The sequence below is a fragment of the Lutjanus erythropterus genome, chromosome 17, assembly GCF_056507025.1.
Source record: "Lutjanus erythropterus isolate fLutEry1 chromosome 17, fLutEry1.hap2, whole genome shotgun sequence".
In the NCBI taxonomy this organism is placed as follows: Eukaryota; Metazoa; Chordata; class Actinopteri; order Lutjaniformes; family Lutjanidae; genus Lutjanus; species Lutjanus erythropterus.
In genome coordinates this window covers 6,255,883-6,274,965 of record NC_139333.1, presented here as the reverse complement: position 1 = coordinate 6,274,965, position 19,083 = coordinate 6,255,883, and the positions used below count along the sequence as shown (strand labels likewise).

General features: G+C 38.9%; 1 protein-coding gene across 1 annotated transcript; it reads left to right on the top strand.

Annotated features, from left to right (window-relative positions):
* The first annotated feature begins 1,209 nt into the window (after positions 1-1,209).
* unc13d (unc-13 homolog D (C. elegans)) lies at positions 1,210-19,083 on the top strand. The gene is made up of 34 exons (XM_084740120.1): positions 1,210-1,353; positions 2,207-2,233; positions 4,368-4,424; positions 4,534-4,590; positions 4,671-4,778; positions 4,892-4,951; positions 5,148-5,214; positions 6,024-6,204; positions 6,281-6,325; positions 6,414-6,485; positions 6,566-6,635; positions 6,725-6,829; positions 7,704-7,796; positions 7,894-7,994; positions 8,686-8,803; positions 10,129-10,250; positions 10,341-10,431; positions 12,014-12,070; positions 12,185-12,282; positions 12,750-12,801; positions 12,928-13,058; positions 13,614-13,731; positions 13,834-13,986; positions 15,028-15,123; positions 15,211-15,417; positions 15,974-16,048; positions 16,131-16,210; positions 16,325-16,439; positions 17,742-17,813; positions 17,930-18,013; positions 18,109-18,229; positions 18,316-18,439; positions 18,525-18,745; positions 18,879-19,083. Exons 1-34 carry the CDS (start codon positions 1,294-1,296, stop codon positions 18,989-18,991), a joined length of 3,351 nt encoding a protein of 1,116 aa, XP_084596246.1. The 5' UTR covers positions 1,210-1,293; the 3' UTR covers positions 18,992-19,083.

The window sequence follows — 19,083 nt, the reverse complement described above, 5'->3', positions numbered from 1 at the left end:
GTCTCGCTCTGACACACACACACGCTCACACACAATTCCAGCGACAAAGTGGGACAGAATGGGGTTGACTTTTTTGAGTAAATGATACAAAAAAAAATACAGTAGGTTGTGTCAATGTCATATTTTACTTTCACCTTGGTGAAGAGGTCACCAGGCAGTGACATCATACCTCGGCCTCAGACTTTCAACACTTATTTACTTTGTCAGTCAATCTTATGTCTAACATGCAGCATCATTGCACTACAACACAGATCATGTCTTTACGCCTGGTAGACACTCGTGTTTGGCTGATATTCAAAATTCAAGGTGAAACTATTTAGTCAATTAATCAACTAAAATTCATTGGCAACATTTTGATCATTGCAATATCATTTTAAGACATTTCTCTCAAGTAAAAATGTCAAAACTTTACTTGTTCTTGCTTCTCTAATGTAAATATTTGCTAGTTTTGTTCTTTTTTGGTACTAAAATTTGAATATTTGGGGTTATTTGGGGGTTTTGGTCTGTCCGTCAGATGAAACAAGCACCATTTTCACATTTAAGGAGAAGGTAAATGATGCATTAAATGTTGACGTATCATATAACATGTTTTAGCTCTGTCACGCCTACCATACTGTATTTTCCTGCTTACATTCTGAAAAAAATCTGTGCTACACCCAGAACATTTTTAAAAGCACAACAGTCTTACAGTCATGAAAAAGACATAGAGGGGTTTGTAGATACAGATTTTGATATAGAAAGCCTACCAAAAAAAGATGTGGGTGAATAGTAGACGTGTCTGTAAATGCATATCGGAGTACTGGCAGATGTGAACTGTCACAGTGTAGTGACCATGTGTAATGGAGTAAATACAGGTTTGAATAGCATACATCCTAATGGATCACAGATAGGGCTAACAATACACAAACCACAGGTGGACTGTCTCATATTACATGTAGTTTCATTACCCCATTCAGCCGCAGTTAACTCTACGCATGATTGCAACCACTCAGGTGATAAACAGTTGGAGTTTGTGCTTTGGGTTTGAGTTTGTGCGTGTTCAGGTTTGTGTGTTAAAACAAATATAGCAGAGAGAGGTCTGTTATTTTACATTCAGACAGAATGTAGGGCACTAGATAAAAAAAAAGTCTTAAGTCACAGTTATTGACGTTACCACCTTCTACAGGAAGTGATGACTTCCTGCTGCTGTGAGATAGTTCATCGAAACACATCGCACACACAGCTTCCCTATATCACGCACGCAGCACAGAGGCTCAGCAGGCAGGAGTCTGGTTGTTAAACATTAGCATCATTATGTCCAGTCAAAGTGAGCCCGCGAGCGCAGGAGACAATCTGCTGCAAACACCTGAACAGGTATGGACAACAATGTACTTTACAGAATATTAACATACTAATTATTGGTTTCACTTTGGTTCCCTGCCAGTTTCTAACCACTTACTTTACATGGTGCCGTGATGATGGCCAAATGGATGATGCTGTATTAAAATATGATCTACTTTTATTCTGAAAGTTTGTCTAAAGTTTTTGTTTCTATCAGACCTTTAGCTGATCTTGTTCTTTTTTTTCTTTTTTAAATCATCAAAATTGTCAAACGAGTCACAACAGTGTTAGAATTGCACCCAAACACTGAGTCATGTCGTCCAAATGGCTATTTCAAGATGCTGTGACTATGAATCATAATTGTTTTAGATGTATGTTTGGATCAGATGATGCAGAATGAGGCACATTTGTCACACAACGTGCTTCTGCGCATGTTGCAAGTGCTGGCAGTTGACACATTTGGTGGCCTGTGTTTCTATTTGTAAGATTAAGTGAGCGTGTAAGTAAACAGAGTTGTTCAACATTGCTCCTATTTGCAAACATATTGAAAATAGTTTAGTGCGGGTATATATTAGCATGCTTATTTTTAGCATGGGCTACAAGGCAGTCCCTTACATGTGAATTTCCTTTTAAATATTGATTGGGTTGTCTGAGTCTTCTTCATTATCAACAATAGAGGAAGTTCTTTACAGAGGCAGGCCTTATCAGTAATCAAAAATGTGTTTCTTGAGCTTAGTGATTCTGGGGTTTTTTTGCCAGTGAAGGTATTTTATTTAATTAATTCAGTCTCAGTTGTTTCAGTTTGTTTTGATTGAACTATGTGCTTTGAAATCATTGCTTGATTCCCTGAATTGAAATAAAGGCACCTTTCTCTTTCATTTTCCAGGAACATGCCTTATCGAGACAAAGACAGGTAAAACACAGCCTTGCATTTCAAAGTTTTAATTCCCAATGGACCAAGCCAATGTTTGTGCAAGTTTTATCTGCTTATTTTTTTTTTTTACTTAACACTCAGCAGCAGTGTAGAACCACACCAGAAGCACTATGAGGCTGTACTTCCTATCCTAACAATATTAGCATGCTGATGTTTTTGTATCAGTTAACATTTGTTAACTGGCACGAAACACAAAGTACAGTTAAGGCTGATGAGGATGTCATTGATTTAGCTGGTATTTTGTCATAAACCAAAGTTTAAGACAAATAAGACTTTGATCTGGTGATGGCACTAGAGACATTCATTGCAGTTGACATTCCGAGTCCATCCCGACTGGTTGGCTTGTTTGGGTTCAGAGTAGACACCAAATTTCTCTTTTGGGACTCTAGCTGAAACAGTTTGGATTCCCCTGTCTTGGGCCATCATCAGTATTGTCATCGAAGTCCTGCCTGTAAATTCTCAGCTGTATTGGCTCAGCTGTCAATCATGACATGAACCCCTCTTTTTATAGGATAAAAAAAAAAATCAGAAAAATGAACACTTGAACATACATCAGTGTGATAAGAACTATCTATAATGACAGAAACTCTGTTTCCTACTCGTTGTACTTTTTTTTTTTTTTTTTAATTTGGCCCATGTCCCCTCTGCTTACATGGAGGGGTGCAACCTATAGGCTAGTGCAGCCAGCCACCGAGGGGTGATCAAGATGCTTTGGCTTCACTTTTCAGAAGCTGCCATGTCATCCAGCTTTATGCACAGTTAGTGGTCTGATTTTGGTCTGTTTTTAATTTTGCATGATGATCTAGTTTACATGCAAATAACCCATGATGATGTCATGAAGAGATATCTTGGCTTAGGCTTAATAACTGCAACTTTTAAATAGAAAGACTGTGTTACAAACTGTGTGTTTGGAGTTTGAAAGATAGGGACATGTAGGATGCAGAAGTCTTTACAGAAAGACACACAGACACAGTCCCATAATGTAACCCACATTATGGGAAATGTAAGATCCGACATTTTTGGAGCTCAAGATTATAGCCTGTGTCTCACAAACACCCCCACCCACAGAATTGCAATACTAATTGCTGGAGTAGACCTTTACTGTAACTTTAATTGTGATCAATTACACAACTTAATGAGTGTATGAGCAAATTTTTATACCATATGGAATGAATTGAAACCAGTTACTGCTTTAAAAAAAGGACAAATACATTCATACTATGGTTTGGAAAGTCACACACAGAGAAATAGGGTTATCATTTCTGTATCCATCAGTACACTACACTGTAAGTTACAGAAATGGTCCTTAAGGTGATAACAAGCTTAAGGTACAGGAAAAATTATGCATGAGAGTTGGGTTTATTGACATAAAATAGGTTTTTAATTGAATATTTTGTACCCTGCCTTTTACCCAATGTCAGCTGGGATAAGCGGTTACGGACAATGAATGAATGTTGTGGATTAATTATATTGTTTTTCTAATCAAATGCCAAAAATCTTGATTTGAATGGAGTGTTGGGTTTATTGAAATGAAACAGATTTTTAATTGAATGTTGAATAGCACTGCTTTTAACCATGTACTGGAGTTTATTAAGGACAACTCACTTCTAACAGAACAATAAAATTATAAAAAATGCACTGAAAATCAATTGATTTACATGTAAAATATTTTTGTTAAGATGGAAACTAATTGTTTTTGGTGAATAATTGTAAATGTTTTTGTGAATTTAAAGGGTATGTTTTTGCCTCTTAAAGGTACAAAACATGTTGTTGATCCAGCTGTACCAATTCTGGGCAGCGGTGGCCCTTAAGATAGAGAAGCAAGCTTGAGACTAAAAGGTTGTTGGTTCAATCCTCCAACTGGCAGGATAAACCTGGGTGAGGAAAGCTGCTCGGTGACCAACAGGTTAAAAAAAAATCTGTACCTTTCCAATGGTACACAAAACGTACCCTATGAAAAGGTATAGTACCCATACCCTGCTGGGGTACAGCTGGAGAGACAAAGCATATTTACTCTTTTAGGTCCATTCCTGTACCCTGATTTCTTAGCATGTGGTACTGTCCTTTAAGTATCTGTTTTGACTTTTGTCTTTTTCCTTCTTTCTCGTGTCAGTCATCGCCTGCACATGTGCGTAAACTGGGGTTGACGAGGAGAATCAGAGAAAGGAGGGTAGGTGACAAAATACCTCAGATCTGATACCTCAGAACAGTAGAACATCTTAATTAACCTTGTGTGTCTGACAGAATCATGGAGAAAATGTACTGCTGTTCTCCTTTAGGATTTGAAGGAAGATGAAAACCCAGAAGAGAAAGCACGAAGACACAAGGAGCTGGAGGTATCATCATTCACGTGTTGTACTTCACATAGACTTTTTTTTTTCAGCTGAGCTCTCACTCTGTTTATTTCTGTTCGTAGCTGAAGCCTCTGTATAAGGAGCTGTTGTACACCATCGCTCATAAGATGGGTAACCCGTCATCGACTGAGGTCTTCACGGATAGCCAGCTCAAGCAGTATATCAAGGAGGTGAAAAACTTGGCTTCATACAAAACACCACCCCCATAACGCTGCTCTGTGTTGGTGTGCGACTGATTACAGAGATTGTTGTTTTCTCTTGCTCTATCTGTTCTATCTACCAGGCTTTCACTATGACAGACTCAGAGCACAGCGCCTTGATGGAGAAAGTACAGAGCACAGAGGTGAGAAAAGGAAGTCAGCATATTTGTTCCAATGAATGCGCATTTAGAGACCCCCAATATCTATTTATAGTCCTCTTACCCAGCATTGTAACTTTCCACCACCTTCCATTTAGCTTTAGCCAGTGGAAGAAATTATGTCATCTGCTTGAGGCAGCAACAAGCAGATTTCTATTAAGTAACTGTTTGACCCTTTCAGGCCCCGGTTTACTGCCTGATGGCCACTGTAAAGGAAGCCAAAGGAATCCTGGGAAAAGATGTCAGTGGTGAGTTCTTGCTTTATCTTAGCAGACCATAACAATGACATTCATCAATGATGTGATGACAGGTACTCATTTTAATAGACCCTTTTAAGGCAAACTAGCTGTGTGTCTTGAGGGATAACAATATCAGTCCATTTGTTGGTTGGTTGGGTGGGTGATTGGTTGGTCGGTTGGTTGATTGGTTGGTTGGTTGGTTGGTTGGTTGGTTGATTGGTCGGTTGATTGGTCGGTTGGTTGGTTGGTTGGTTGGTTGGTTGGTTGGTTGGTTGATTGAAGTATCTCAACGGCTGTTGGATGGACTGGATGACTGGTACATTTGTTCATGGTCCTTTAAGGATAACACAGGCAACTCAAAGTTTGCATTTAGCCAGAATTATTTCAACATCTACAGCGACTTGAGGTGTTTCCCTACTTTGACTGAATTCCTCTTTAATGATGACTTTCTTTTCTAATATGGACATTGTCATTTTCTTTTACTTCTTGTCAACTCTTGTCAGTCTCTTGCTTTCTCTGAATTAAGTCAATTTTATTCATATAGCACCAAATCATAAAAGAAATCATCTCGGGATACTTTTCAAATACAGCAAGTATAGACTGTACTCTATAATATTATGTATAGAGGCACAACTATTCCCTCCATGAGCAAGCACTTGGCAACAGCAGCGAGGAAAAACTGCCTTTTAAAAAGCAGAAACCTTGAGCAGAACCAAGCTCAGCCATCTGCCTGAACCAGTAAACATGAAATAATGTTTTTACATGTCACTGCCCTCCATGAGTCTATTTACTGCAGATCTCCTGTGTGTAATGAACAGGTTTCAGTGACCCATACTGCCTACTGACCATACTGGAGGACGAAGAAGAGAGTCGAACACGCCGATCGAGAGCCAAACCCCATAAATCAGTTGTGAAGGACGCTATATCAGATGACAAAATCTACCAGACAGACATAAAGAAGCAGACTCTGAACCCCATATGGAACCAGACCTTCATACTGTGAGTAGTCTAATATGTGCAGGTTATGTCAGATGAACCAAGTTGAAATGTCTTAAAATTCTTATTTTTGGTCCAGAGAGTTTGAAGACGTCGCTGGTGCCAGTTTTCACCTGGAGATGTGGTGAGGAAAACATCCAGAGATCCACTGTTTCTGCTTTGAAGTCTTCCTCGTCATTACGTCCATCTTAACAGTGCCATCTCTGTTTCAGGGACAAGGATGAAGCGGTTTCACTTTCCCAAAAACTAGAGGAGATCAAAACCAACTTCAATAGTTTAAGAAGGTATTGCACTCTCTGTATGATGAACACACAAACAGCTAAACAAGCAGAGCAGGTGAACATTTATTCTTCTGCTTCTTTAGGATGATCAAGGAAGCCAAAAAGGAGAAAGGCACCGATGACTTTTTGGGAAAGGTTGTGCTAAAACTACAGGTAATAAATGTTCTTATTTTCATATCTGCTGTTTGCCTCTTAAATATCTTCCCAGTCTAATAAGCATTTATTTTATCATTTCAATTTAGGATCTCCACTGTACTGAAGACAGCTGGTACAGTCTGGAGCCCAGAACAGAGACATACCCTGATCGCGGCCAGTGCCACCTCAACCTCAAGTTCATCCATAAATCGGTAAAGTGCACCAGAGGTGGCAAAAGTACACACTTTCTTCACTCAAGTAGAAGTACAGATACTTGTGTAAAAATGATTGGTAAAAGTAGAAGTACTGATTCAACTTCTTTACTCAAGTAAAAGTGAAAAAGTACAGGCTCTGATATGTACTCAAAGTATTAAAGTAAAGAGTCATCCTCTGAAGAACCTCACCTTTTCTCCTTTTGCCTTTTATATAATTTTCATCTTTCTTGCATCTGTTTTTGTCTTGGTACTTCTTGTCATGTCATTTGTTTGTATTGTTACATCTTTTACATCTTTTTTTGTCTTACGTGTTTTATATCATTTTGTGTTGTTGCAGATTTTTTTTCGTCTTGTCATGTATTTTTCGTCAATCTCGTTATGTCTTTACACCATTTTCGTCTTGTTATATCTTTCTTGTGTTGTCACCCCTATCTTTTTATGTCCTTTTCATTTTATGTCTTTCACATCTATTTGTCTCGTTAATTCTTTTATGTTGTTTTTTTTGTCTTATTATGTCTTTTTATCATTTTCATCTTGTTTGATCTTTTGTCTTTTGTGTCTCTTTACCTCTTTTATGTTGTTTTTTTCGTCTCGTTATGTCTGTTGTGTGTGATATGCATTGATGGATACACCAAGGATTTCTACGTGTTAAGGACTAGAAAATACAGATATTTGTGTTAAAATGTAGGGAGTAAAAGTAGAAACTGAAAAATAACTACTGAAGTAAAGTACAGATACCTGAAAAATCCTCCCAAGTACAGTAGTGAAGAATTTGTACATTGCACTCCTACCAACACTTTGTTGGTTTTATGTACTTATTCAGCATTTATGTATGAAAATGATCTTTTTTTTTTCTGTTTTGGACTGACAGAGAGATGGGACGCTGAGTGCTGGTCGCAATGCTTACATCAACTACTGTGGGATTTTGCAGCAGTTTGTTCAGGCTTACATCTCCAAGCAACAAGTACAGGACAAACATACTTTTAGTTTCTTTAAAAGTTTAAATCTCTTCCTTTTCTTTCTATCTTCTCAACTCCTGCAACCTGTTTGGTCTCTCTCAGAGTTCTGCGCCGTGGAAAGGGGCACTGGACGGTGAGGCTCAGACCCTGCTGGAGCAATACGCCACGCAGAACGACCTCTCACCATTCCTTCAGGACCTGGCGTAAGCACCACGTTGACATCTAGCAGGTTTATACCAGATTATCTGAGAATATACCAGTGTTTAGACAGTGTTTAGCCTGAGGAGAACTTACACAGTGCATTAAAAAACTAATGAATCTAATATTAAGCATATAATGAAATGGTATTGGGAGCAGGCATTCCACTTCATCCTTGAAATTATTTATTCTCAATATTATGACTTTATTCTCAACATTATGAATTAATTATCAATATTGCAGATTTATTCTCTACATTTTGATTTTATTCTCAATATTAGAGCATTATTCTCAATATTCCAACTTTATTCTTGACATTACAACTTTATTCTTGACATTTCCTCTGTATTCCCTCATTTTGTCTTTATTGTCGAAATTTCAGCTTCAATGATTCTCACATTGTCATCTGGATAAATTATATTTCTTGAGACAACTAATCAATATTATAATTCATTAGATTTCTGTAATGTTGTATGTGGTAATATGAACATACTTGACCACACAAATGATAGACTATATAAAACAAGCTACTGCACTGTACATTTCAATATCCAGGAATTATTGTATTAATATCATCATAATAGGGGTTTCAAACATATGATCCAGCTCTATTTTACCACTTCAGTTCATTCCTGTCATGTTGTCTTGGCCTTGCTCTTCTGAGTGCTTCTGTGGATGTGTGTTTATCCCTGACAGGAAGTGGGTGGCTTACAGTAAACTGTACCAGAGTTTGGAGGTGGATGCGTCTGTGCTGTTCCAGCAGCTGACCAGCATAGAGTACCACTGGCATCAGCAAGAGCTGCCATACCAACAGGTATCAGTGCTCACTGCTATACACCATCTATATCATTAACATGGTGCTTACATGTAACTATGTCAGTAAAAAGTTCATAAAAAGTACTCTTTTGGGTTCATGAGTGTATTTTACTGCTAATACTTTTATAATCTTATGAAGTAAATAAATAGATGCAAGACTTCTTCCTCTTACTTTTAGTCCTATTTCTCAATCTAGATAGTTTTGGTGTGAGCTGCAAGTTTTGGATATATTGGCTGTGCACTTGTCTGCCTTCTCTCCGATATTGAAGCTAGATGGCACTCTCTATGGTAAAATATACCGGAACTATTTTCTCTCTACTAGAAAGAAACTAGCTCACAATGTCTGTGGATCATCTTGAGTAACCCAGATCATAATTTCTGGAAAGAGACATTGCTGTTGAGCTTTTCAGATGTTTTTTTTTTTTTTTTTTTTTGCGCTTTTGGCACCACCAGCTGAATGCCATTTAGTTCCATTATATTACAGAGAGAGAGAGAGACAGAGAGAGAGAGAGAAGGCAGACATGTGTACAGCTGATGTCTCCAAAACTCTGCAACTCAAACCCAAAATATCTAGATGGATAAATAACACTACAGGCAGGAGAAAAAATGTATTTTTGATTTTTGCTGAGAACAAACTTATCTTACACTTAATTAAAGAAATTATTTTCCTGTCTGCAATGGTGCACAAAGTATTCAGATCCTTTACTTAAGTGAAAGTACTAATGTTACACAGTGAAAGTACTTCACTACAAGTAAAAGTCCTGAAATTAAAACCTTGCTTAAGTTAAAGTATGTAAGTGTTAGCAACAAAATTTACTTAAAGTATCAAAAGTAAAAGTACTCATTGTACAGAAAAAATGTTTTGTGTCAGTGTTTTACTATATGTGATATTATTGGAATAATATTACTTTGCCTGAGATTATGTGAATGTTGCATTTTACTGATGTTGTTTAAGACTGAGCTAATTTTAACTACTTTATATACTGTTGGGTGGTTTAATCTACAGCATCCCTGTTCTGTGTGAACCACATATCTCTAAAAAGTCAATAAATAAACACTTAAGTTTATCAGAAAAATTCCAATTCAAAATCAATTTGGAGATACATGGTTTTCACTGGACAAGAACTGTATGAAACACTGTTATCTGAAAAGTAACTAAAGCTGTCAGACAAATGTAGTGGAGTAAAAAATATAAAAATTGGCTCTGAGATGTAGTGGAGAAGAAGTGTAAAGTCCCTTTACTGAAATATGAAAATGAAACCAGGAGTTATTATCTAAGCAGCACACAGGAGCGTTGAGAAAGATGTTGCACTGTGTTCACAGAAACAGGAACTTGGAGATTCTCTTCATGGTTTCCTGCGGTACGGACTCTGTCTGGTGGCCAAATACAGAGACATCTTCCCCCCAACTCCCGGTGCTACTCCCAAACTGCACACACTGCTCAGGTATTTACGTGTCTCTATATTACTGCTGACATACTATAGTATTTCTATATATATATTAAGCAATGGATGATTGTGCTTTTTTTTTCTCAGAATATTGGTCCAGATCTGTAAGACTCAGGCATTTCAGAAACTGAACCCAGCTCAGTTTGAGTTACATGATGGGGTCAACGATGCCATACAGGTCAGTAATCATACTGATGAGATTATTATAGTTTTTTCAAACAGCTCAATTTCTCAGATTCTAAACACAAAATTGAAAAGAGTTAACTGTTTTGTCAAAACTCCACACGTCTGCAAAACTCAAAACCATGTCCTCCCTTCTCAGAACACACAACTCATATGAATATCTCTTACAGAGCATCAGTAAAAGTAAAAGAAAAGAGGAAAAGGGAGTTTTTTTCACATTATACATTCAGAACATGCTGAAAATACAGGAAAAGACTGAGTACTATGTGGTACTGAATTGTTCACAATTTCTGTGCTCAGGAATTTTTGGGCAGACCTCAAACATGGCTCGATGACGTGCCGGAGCCAAGCTCCACGCGCTGACACACAAACGACACCACGCCCTGGCTGTGTGGTTAATAACATGTTTCTGTGGTTTTGACAACCACAACCAACATTTACTGTTGCTTTACAGTATCTTAAAATATTCAGACCCTCCAGGAAGTTGCGATGTTGTGATTGCAACAGTTCACACACATTCATCCAATCCCCCGCATGGTCTCGCAATTTTGTCCAAACTCTGCAACTCCTCTGCCAATTTGATTCCTTCCATACATTTACATCTCAATGAACTGAATGTTTTGTTTTATTATTCACTATTTCTTTGCATTTATATTTTTTTATTTTGTCACAGGTACTGAAAAGAACAGAGGGTTTGTTATTATTATTATATTATATTATATTTTGTTAGAGTTTTTGTACTTCTGACCCTTTTTTGGTTACTGAGAACACTCAGAACAGAGTGCAGTTTTGTTCTCCCTGGAGCAAGTTGCCTTTGATTGTAATGAATTACATAATAAAAAATTGCAACTTTCTTTTGCAATGCATTTTATGCCGCAACAATCCCAGAAACAGCCAGTGAAATTCTTGCGAGACTGAATACTGGTGTGATCAGTTTAAAACATGATTATCAAATCACTCAGCCTTACTGTAAAGTTATCATCGAGCAGGGTTGATGGAGATCTGAGAACACACAAATGTCACATATTTTGGCAAAACTCACACTAATTGCATTGATACTGTGAGTAAAATGAGGAACCCCACAGTGAGAAAATGTTCAGACTGTCTTTCTGGGGATGTAATGATCTGACTTCTGTCACTGTGAGGTCAACCGAGTTACATATTTCATTACAAATATTGACAAACCTCCCTTTTACTTCTTCTGCTCTCAGTCTTCCTCTCTGTTTTCTATGCTGCTCTGCTTTCCACACTGTAGAGGTCACCTGAGGCCTCTTTTATGCTCTGACAGGTTTTGCCAATTTGAGTTTGAACAGGTGAGAAGTGAGTGACCACTTGATGATAAGTGTGTGGTATTTTGAAGGCCAGTGTGCTCCATTTGAAAAAATGTGCAAAATGATGCAAAGTGACTGAAAACAATGGGATTGTGCTCAGATTTTAGCCATCTAGAGTCTTTGTTATTGGTACGTTTGCTTCAAGTGTTCAGACATGTATGCGTAGTTCCTATTTTTGTTTGTATGCAATCAAGAAAAACTGTAACAGTATGTTTTTAATGACTTATAACTTGACTTTGATATCAGACAGGTACACAGGAGTGGTTTACCATCAAAAAGGGTTTGCATCAGCCAATGACTAAGGTAAAGACTAGCACATCATGAAGGCCTTCATATTTAGAATTGAGGGTGATGTGGTTTCTCCATTTATGTCACAGCACTTAAGTCATAATATCTTTGCATCATGCTGACATACAGGACCTCTCGGAGATTGTTGGCGCCCTCTCCAGATTGATTGGGGAGGTGCAGGAGGACATAAAGCACAACAAGGATGTCTGGAATCGGGTGTTTGTCAGGTAAGGTGGGACAGCTGGACAGCCAGCATTGACTTTTTGACTTGGTGTAACCAGGGGTAACACTGATCAGGGCTGCATTCCACTCAGGTTTGTTTGAAGTTCCAGTGTCATGCTCTTGATTATGCTGGCTGTCATGGCAAACTGGGCCAATTAAATGGCATGGAACCATCAGTAATGTTTTTAGTTACATGCGTACACTTCCTGCTATGACATGTCAAAATGTTTGCAGTGAGAGTCAAACCAGTTTGGGTTTGAGTGTATGTGAGGGCTTTGGGCTGGAACCATTATTAAGGTTACAAAAAATAGCCAAAGTAGTAGTCTTGTTCAGTTTTATGATTTTATGATCATAAAAAAGGAAGCTACTCACCAAAAAACTATTTTATTAGTATCCACAGGGCCTTTCATCAGGAATTAGCAAACCAAATTATACTCTTGTCATAATTAATGTGTTTTTCTCATCTTTACAGTGCTGTGCAGGTGGATGTGTTCACTGTCGTCTATAAGAGGTTTGACTCCCTGGTAAGTGGAAACCTGAACTGTATGAGTCCAATAAAACTCCGGTATCTCATCTCATCTCATCTCATCTCATCTAATCTCATCTCATCTCACCTCATCTCATCTTCTCTCCTCTTCACTCCTCCATAGCTTGCAAAGGAGGTGAGGGACACCTTATCCCTGATTGAGGGTCAGATGGAGCAGGCTCTAGCTAACAGCCTGTTCCCTGTGTACCTGAGCCTGCAGGCCATCCACAAAGACAAGGCTTTCTTACAGAAAAGGTCAGTAATCATACTCACACCATAATCTACAGTAGTTACTCCTAGTCCTTGTTGTCAGACAGCTGTTACCCCCACCTCCCTGTCAGTGGACAGGCTCTGCTACAATAATTAGTACACTGGTAACATCTGTGTTTATTGTATTAGTTCATATCAATATGGCTGCCGTGAAAAACGGCAAATATTTCCATTGTTCATCTGTAAGCTAACATTAATTATTCCCATTGTTTATTTGCTACTTTAAGCTAATTATTTATGCAGTTTAACTATTACTTTTAGGTTATTTTCAAAGTTTACTTTTAGCTTCTTTTTCACCTATTGATCCAATAAATTTCTGTAATTATTTCAAGTTTCCATTGCTTTTGGCTAATTATTTCAAAGGCTTAGCTAGTTATTATTTTAGCTTACTGACCCTGCTAGTTTGATAACTAAGCTAGTTCGTATGCACTTTTACTGTCAACACATGATAACTTAAAGATGTGATAAAGTTGGTGGGAGGTGTGTACTGTGTCAGCAGCACTCTGACTCTAGATACTAATTTTACTGTTGTTGTTTCAGGGGATTACTTGAGCTGACAAACTTTCAAGAGGACTTCAGAGAGGCTCTGCCTTACTGGCTGAACCAGGCATTCAGCACAACTCAGGACAGGGTGGAGAGGGCTGTGCAGGTAGACCAGGTAACAAGCACGTTTTGGAAGTTTTATTATTATAATTAACATGTAGTTCATTTCATCTGCAGGTGCCATTATCATATGTTATGTTTTAAATTCTCCTCTCAGCTCCAGCCCCTGCAGTCAGGCGCTGTGCCCATAAAACACAGCTCCTCAGCAGTGGACCTGGTGGCATGTATCCAGCCTATCTGCCAGCTGTGGGAGCAGCTGTCCTGGCCTGACCCTGAGGAGGCCTTCATGCTCATGGTCAAACTCACTGAGGTACAATGTTCTGCCATTGATGTGGTCCTAATCAAATGTAACATTATACTGAATACACGATATTGTGATTTTAAAAAATGTGTCATTACCTGTACCATACTGCGATGATACATGGTTAATTCGTTTATTTTATACATTTTTGGAATTTCCTAAAATTGCTGCAACTGATTGTTCCATTGTTTTGATTTAGCAATTGATCCTTACTAAATCCCGCCCCCTTATTGCTCTGTGCTTCAGTAACAGTAGAGCAAGCATACCGGTGTAACCTCAGTCAGTTTTCTCCTTTTCTGTTTCCTGTACTTAGATATGCTATGCACTAGCTTCGTCTATGTTGGAAAGAAAACACTAGCTAACTAGCTAACTAACATTTGATATGGATTAGCTAACCAGTTAGCCAGCATTTTGCTAACATTACACACTTATCAGATGTCACTTGCTAACTAATGATTGATGTAGATTAGCTAGCTAATTAGCAAGAGTTTTGCTAACATTAGCTATCAGATGTAACTAGCTAGCTAATCTACGCCAATCGTTAGCTAGCTAGTGTCTTTGTAAGTATTAATTAGTTAACTTTAGATGTAAATATATGTTGTTCCTACACATCCTCCAGCTACATATTATAACCATCTTCAAAATTTGTTTCTTTTCCAGATACATTAGCGTAGCATATAGCATCTCTTAGTACAGAAAAAGAGAAAGTTGACCAAGATTCAAAAAGGGAAGGGACTTAGGAAAGGTCGCTTGTACATACATAGTTCAAACATTTACTTTTCATTAATCTTTTGCACATGCTTAGGTCATAGCTGCCTACTTTTGTTTTATTTTATTAAAGAAGTAAGGCAGAAGCACTTACAGTTAAAAGAAACTTTTTTGGACAATTTTTCAAGCTGTCATTTTCCTTTGCTTTTTAATATTGCAATAAATATTGTGTCATGGACTTTTTATCATCGTGTTATCGTACCTTGAGTTTTTGGTGTTGTTTCTAGATGTTACACTGGTCAGATTATCTGAGTAGTACCACTGTATTCTATCTGTTTTTAGGATGTGTGTAAGATTGTGATGAACTACTGTCGCATCCTGAAGGAGAGGGTCAGGGTGCTGTCTGAGAACTCCGACCACGGCAGCGCCATCAACATGGTGAGAACAGACTAGGAGAAAAGATTTCACAAGAATAATACTCATGCCACAGAATACAAATCTCAAATTGTTCTCCTCTGTCTGTAGTTGTGTGTGGTGGTGAATGACCTGGAGCACTTGCGCTCAGTGCTTAATCGACTTCCTACGCAGCTGAACTGGGCGGGGCTTCGAGACCGGACCCAAAATGTCATCGGGGAAAGCCAGTTCAACAACACTCTGCCCTCACAGCTCCAGCAAACCCAGAGCGTCCTCGCTCGAGAGATTCGCTCTGCTTTAGACACTCTTGGGAAAAAAGTGTGACATTTAACAATCACCACTACACTGTAGAGACAGAAAAGTTGAAAAAAAACTAAAAATTTCTAGGCAACTTACTTCAATAGATTTTTGAGTTTTGAGCCCAACTCAAATAAGACACTAGTGATGTCTTGTTGAGACCATTTACTTTTACTCTTCTATAGATAAACTAAATATTTTAATATTTTAACATTTCCAATTGGACTGTTTACTTTTCACGCACCCAAATAATGACAAATCAGGTTAATAGCTCACTGTGACCAGTTTTTCAAACACAAATTGGGAGTTGGGTTTTGAAAACTTAAAGATTAAAGTTTATCTTAAAAAAAAGAAAAAATAATTGTCTCAACAAAAGATTATAGGTCGACAAAACTTTTTTTAGTTAATTCAAAACTTAAGTTTGAGTTTGATTCAAAACTAAACAATCTAGTAAATGTAGCTGCTTTGAAGTGAATCATTGCACAAATGCAATCATTTAAATTGAAGTGAAATGATGTTATACAGTATAGAAAAATCCTTAGCATGACCTCTCCCTCTGTTCTTTCTGTCTCTTCAGTTAAACACAGATATTGAGAGTCATGTCAGAAACATGTCAACCAGGCAAAGGCTTCCCTCCAAGTCCACAGAGGATGTAAGTGACCCTCACTGCCTGTTTAACACAAATACAGATGCCTTTTATGTGTCCTTGACTTCCGTCCTCTTCTCTGTTTTAGGCTGCAGCCCCTCTGATGCGCTACCTGGAGCAAGAGCTGCAATACATGAATGAAAACCTGGTTCAAGAGAACTTCAACAGGTACAAGGCCTGATTATCGCCTCATAGTACTTTCCTTGTGAGCACTGATCGTTCCATGTGTCGTTCATATTGATTTAATCGGCCCATGAAATTGTTTTTTTCTCTCATGTCCAGTCTCTTGACTCCTTTGTGGAATAACTCAGTGAAGATCCTCTACCAGGTGGCTACTCAGCATCCACAGCAAGAAGGGCTCATGGTGTTCTGCCAGAGACTGCTGTATACACTGCAGGTTGGTCCTCAGCCATGTGGTTGTCTTGACTACCAGGGAAGAAGAAAGCTTTTTTCCATTACAAGGCCCAGTGTGTAAGATTTAGAGGAATTCTATAATTGCAATATATGCAATATAATATTCACATGTATGTTGTCATTAGTATATAATCAACTGAAAGTAACGATTGTTGTCTTTTATTACTGGAGTCTGCCATGTTGCACCGCCATGTTTCTACAGTAGTCCAGAAAGAACAAACCAAACACTGGCTCTAGATAGGGCATTTTGCATTTTTCATGAGTTTCACGGTCACAATAGTTTCTCCTACACAAACCTGAGTCCAGACCTTCAAATCCGACCCCTCAACTGAGTTGGCCTGCCCACTCCACTGAGTAGGCGCTTTGTCTGAATTTCTCTGAAGATGGAAATGAAGTCTGATGTCAGGCTACCTTGGATGGAGAGGGTGATGCGAGGTGTTTGCAAACTACAGCCTCAGCTCTAGATGCCACTAAATCCTACACACTGGTGCTTTAGAAGTCACATTTTTATCCAAAGTACGTGTAACTTTTAGTCCCAATTTTTTTTTTCTTCACCATGTTGTTGTCTGCATTTCCACCGCTGTCTAAAGATCCACGAAGATTTTTCAGATTAGTCTGTATATGTATGAAAAAGCAACAGCTGTTTTTGCAAGTAACTTTGGCGCACAACTATACAACAGGAAGAAAGGAAGGAGGAAAAAGAGGCTGGCTTCAAAAGCGAGTCAGTCCACATAGATCTCCACATTAATTTTACAGCAGAAATAAACATGTCTACTTACCTTGTGAGGCAGCTGTATTCGCGAGATCACGCGAGATTATGCGAGATTATGCGAGAATCCATCTTGCCAGACTTCAAGTTATCCGTTTGTGTCTGCACCAAAAGTGATGCAGCCAATTAGCATCCTAGGAGGGATTAGGGCAGTTTGAGGTGTGATGACAGCAAGAAGCATCCATGGAAACGTTGATCTGGTTGAAGTTAGACAGATGGTTCATCCAAATTACCTGCCAAGTGTTTTGTTTGAGTGTGACTGGTTAAGGTTAGAGTAAGAATATCAGGGTAAGGGTTGGTGTAGGACATGGCTTCGCCATCCTGGGACAAAATTATTACAGCTAGGCTTTGCATAAAGACTAGAAGCATGGAAAAGCAGTTAACATTGCTCTGTTGAAAGGTTAGTTAAATCCAGCACCCCCAACGATCCCAAAGTAACATGTTAAATCTTATTTCTTAAAACCTCATGCAAACTGACATGTTGGACAATTTTATTTCCTGTTGTGTGTTTTTCAGTGCCTGGAGCAGTGCTTCCATGCTGAGGGAAATGGGCTCCATCTGAATACACTTCACTCCAATGAGTACAAGGTGAGTCACTAAAGACAGAGGTGATTAATTTCATTTTATTGCACCTGTTTCGTGTCTATCAGTCATTTATTCAGACCAAAATAAAAAGAAGACCGTAATTTCATCTTTGTGTCCAGACTCTCAAGGCTCACCTGACTCATAATTCCCTGAGCAGCCGGCAGCTTGTGGAGAAATTCCTTGCAGGGAAAATATGGGAGCAGGTGAGGAAGCCGCCTGCAAGAAAGACTTCTCAGAATACAGCAAACTCGTGCTAATTGTTTAAACTTTCTTTTTGTTTCTCTGGCATGCGCAACAGAAGGTGTACAGTGGAGAGAAATATGGTGCGGTCACCCTCCTCACGTCCTACAGGAGATCAGACCAGAGACTCAGAGTTGAGGTGTTGAACGCAGTCAACCTCTTACCAATGGACTCTAATGGTAACACCATGCAGAACAATCAGAAAATACACGTTGCTCACTGCTGCGTGACCTTTCCTGACCTACAGTTTTGCTGATTTTAACAGGTCTTAGTGATCCATTTGTGCAGCTGTGTCTGGAGCCTTACCATATTTTCCCTGAGGTTGAGCCTCGCTGCACTCAGATCAAAAGCTGTGATCTGAACCCCCTCTTTGATGAGGCCTTTGAATTGTAAGTTGATCTCATGTTTGTCAGAATTAATGTTTTTGATCTCTTCTTTACTCGTCCTCTGCTCTCTGTCTCCTCTGTATCACAGTCTGGTATCCCTGGATCAGTGCCAGGCTGAGGGAACGTGCCTGGTTGTGACGGTTCTGGACCACGACACCTTGAGGTCAGACGACTTTGAAGGAGAGGCCTTCCTGGCCCTCAAGGCCATACCGGGAGTCGCCGGAGGAAGGGAAGGAGACGGACTCAGCATGCAGGCAGACGCCACGCCTGCTCAGATTCGACTGCCTCTGATGCATCCTAAACCTAACGGTATAATTTTTCTGCGGGTTTAGACCAGTGAAGCGGGGTTGTAAGAATTTTTGCTTTAAATCAAATATGAACGGATTAAAGGAATAGTAATCCTGTGAATCCTGACCTTTTGTTTGTTGTGTACATTTTCCAGAGGACCACATTCTGAGGTTACTGGAGTCCAGGAGAGGAGAGCGAGAGGCTCAGGCTTTTGTGAAGAAGCGCAGACAGCGAGAGAAACAGTCCCAGGAGGGGATTCACTCGTAACAAACGACAAAGACATTTTCTTCCTCCAAAAATATACAATTTGCTTTAATGATCTGTACCAAAAACAAAGAAAAAATCCACTCAGAAGGAAA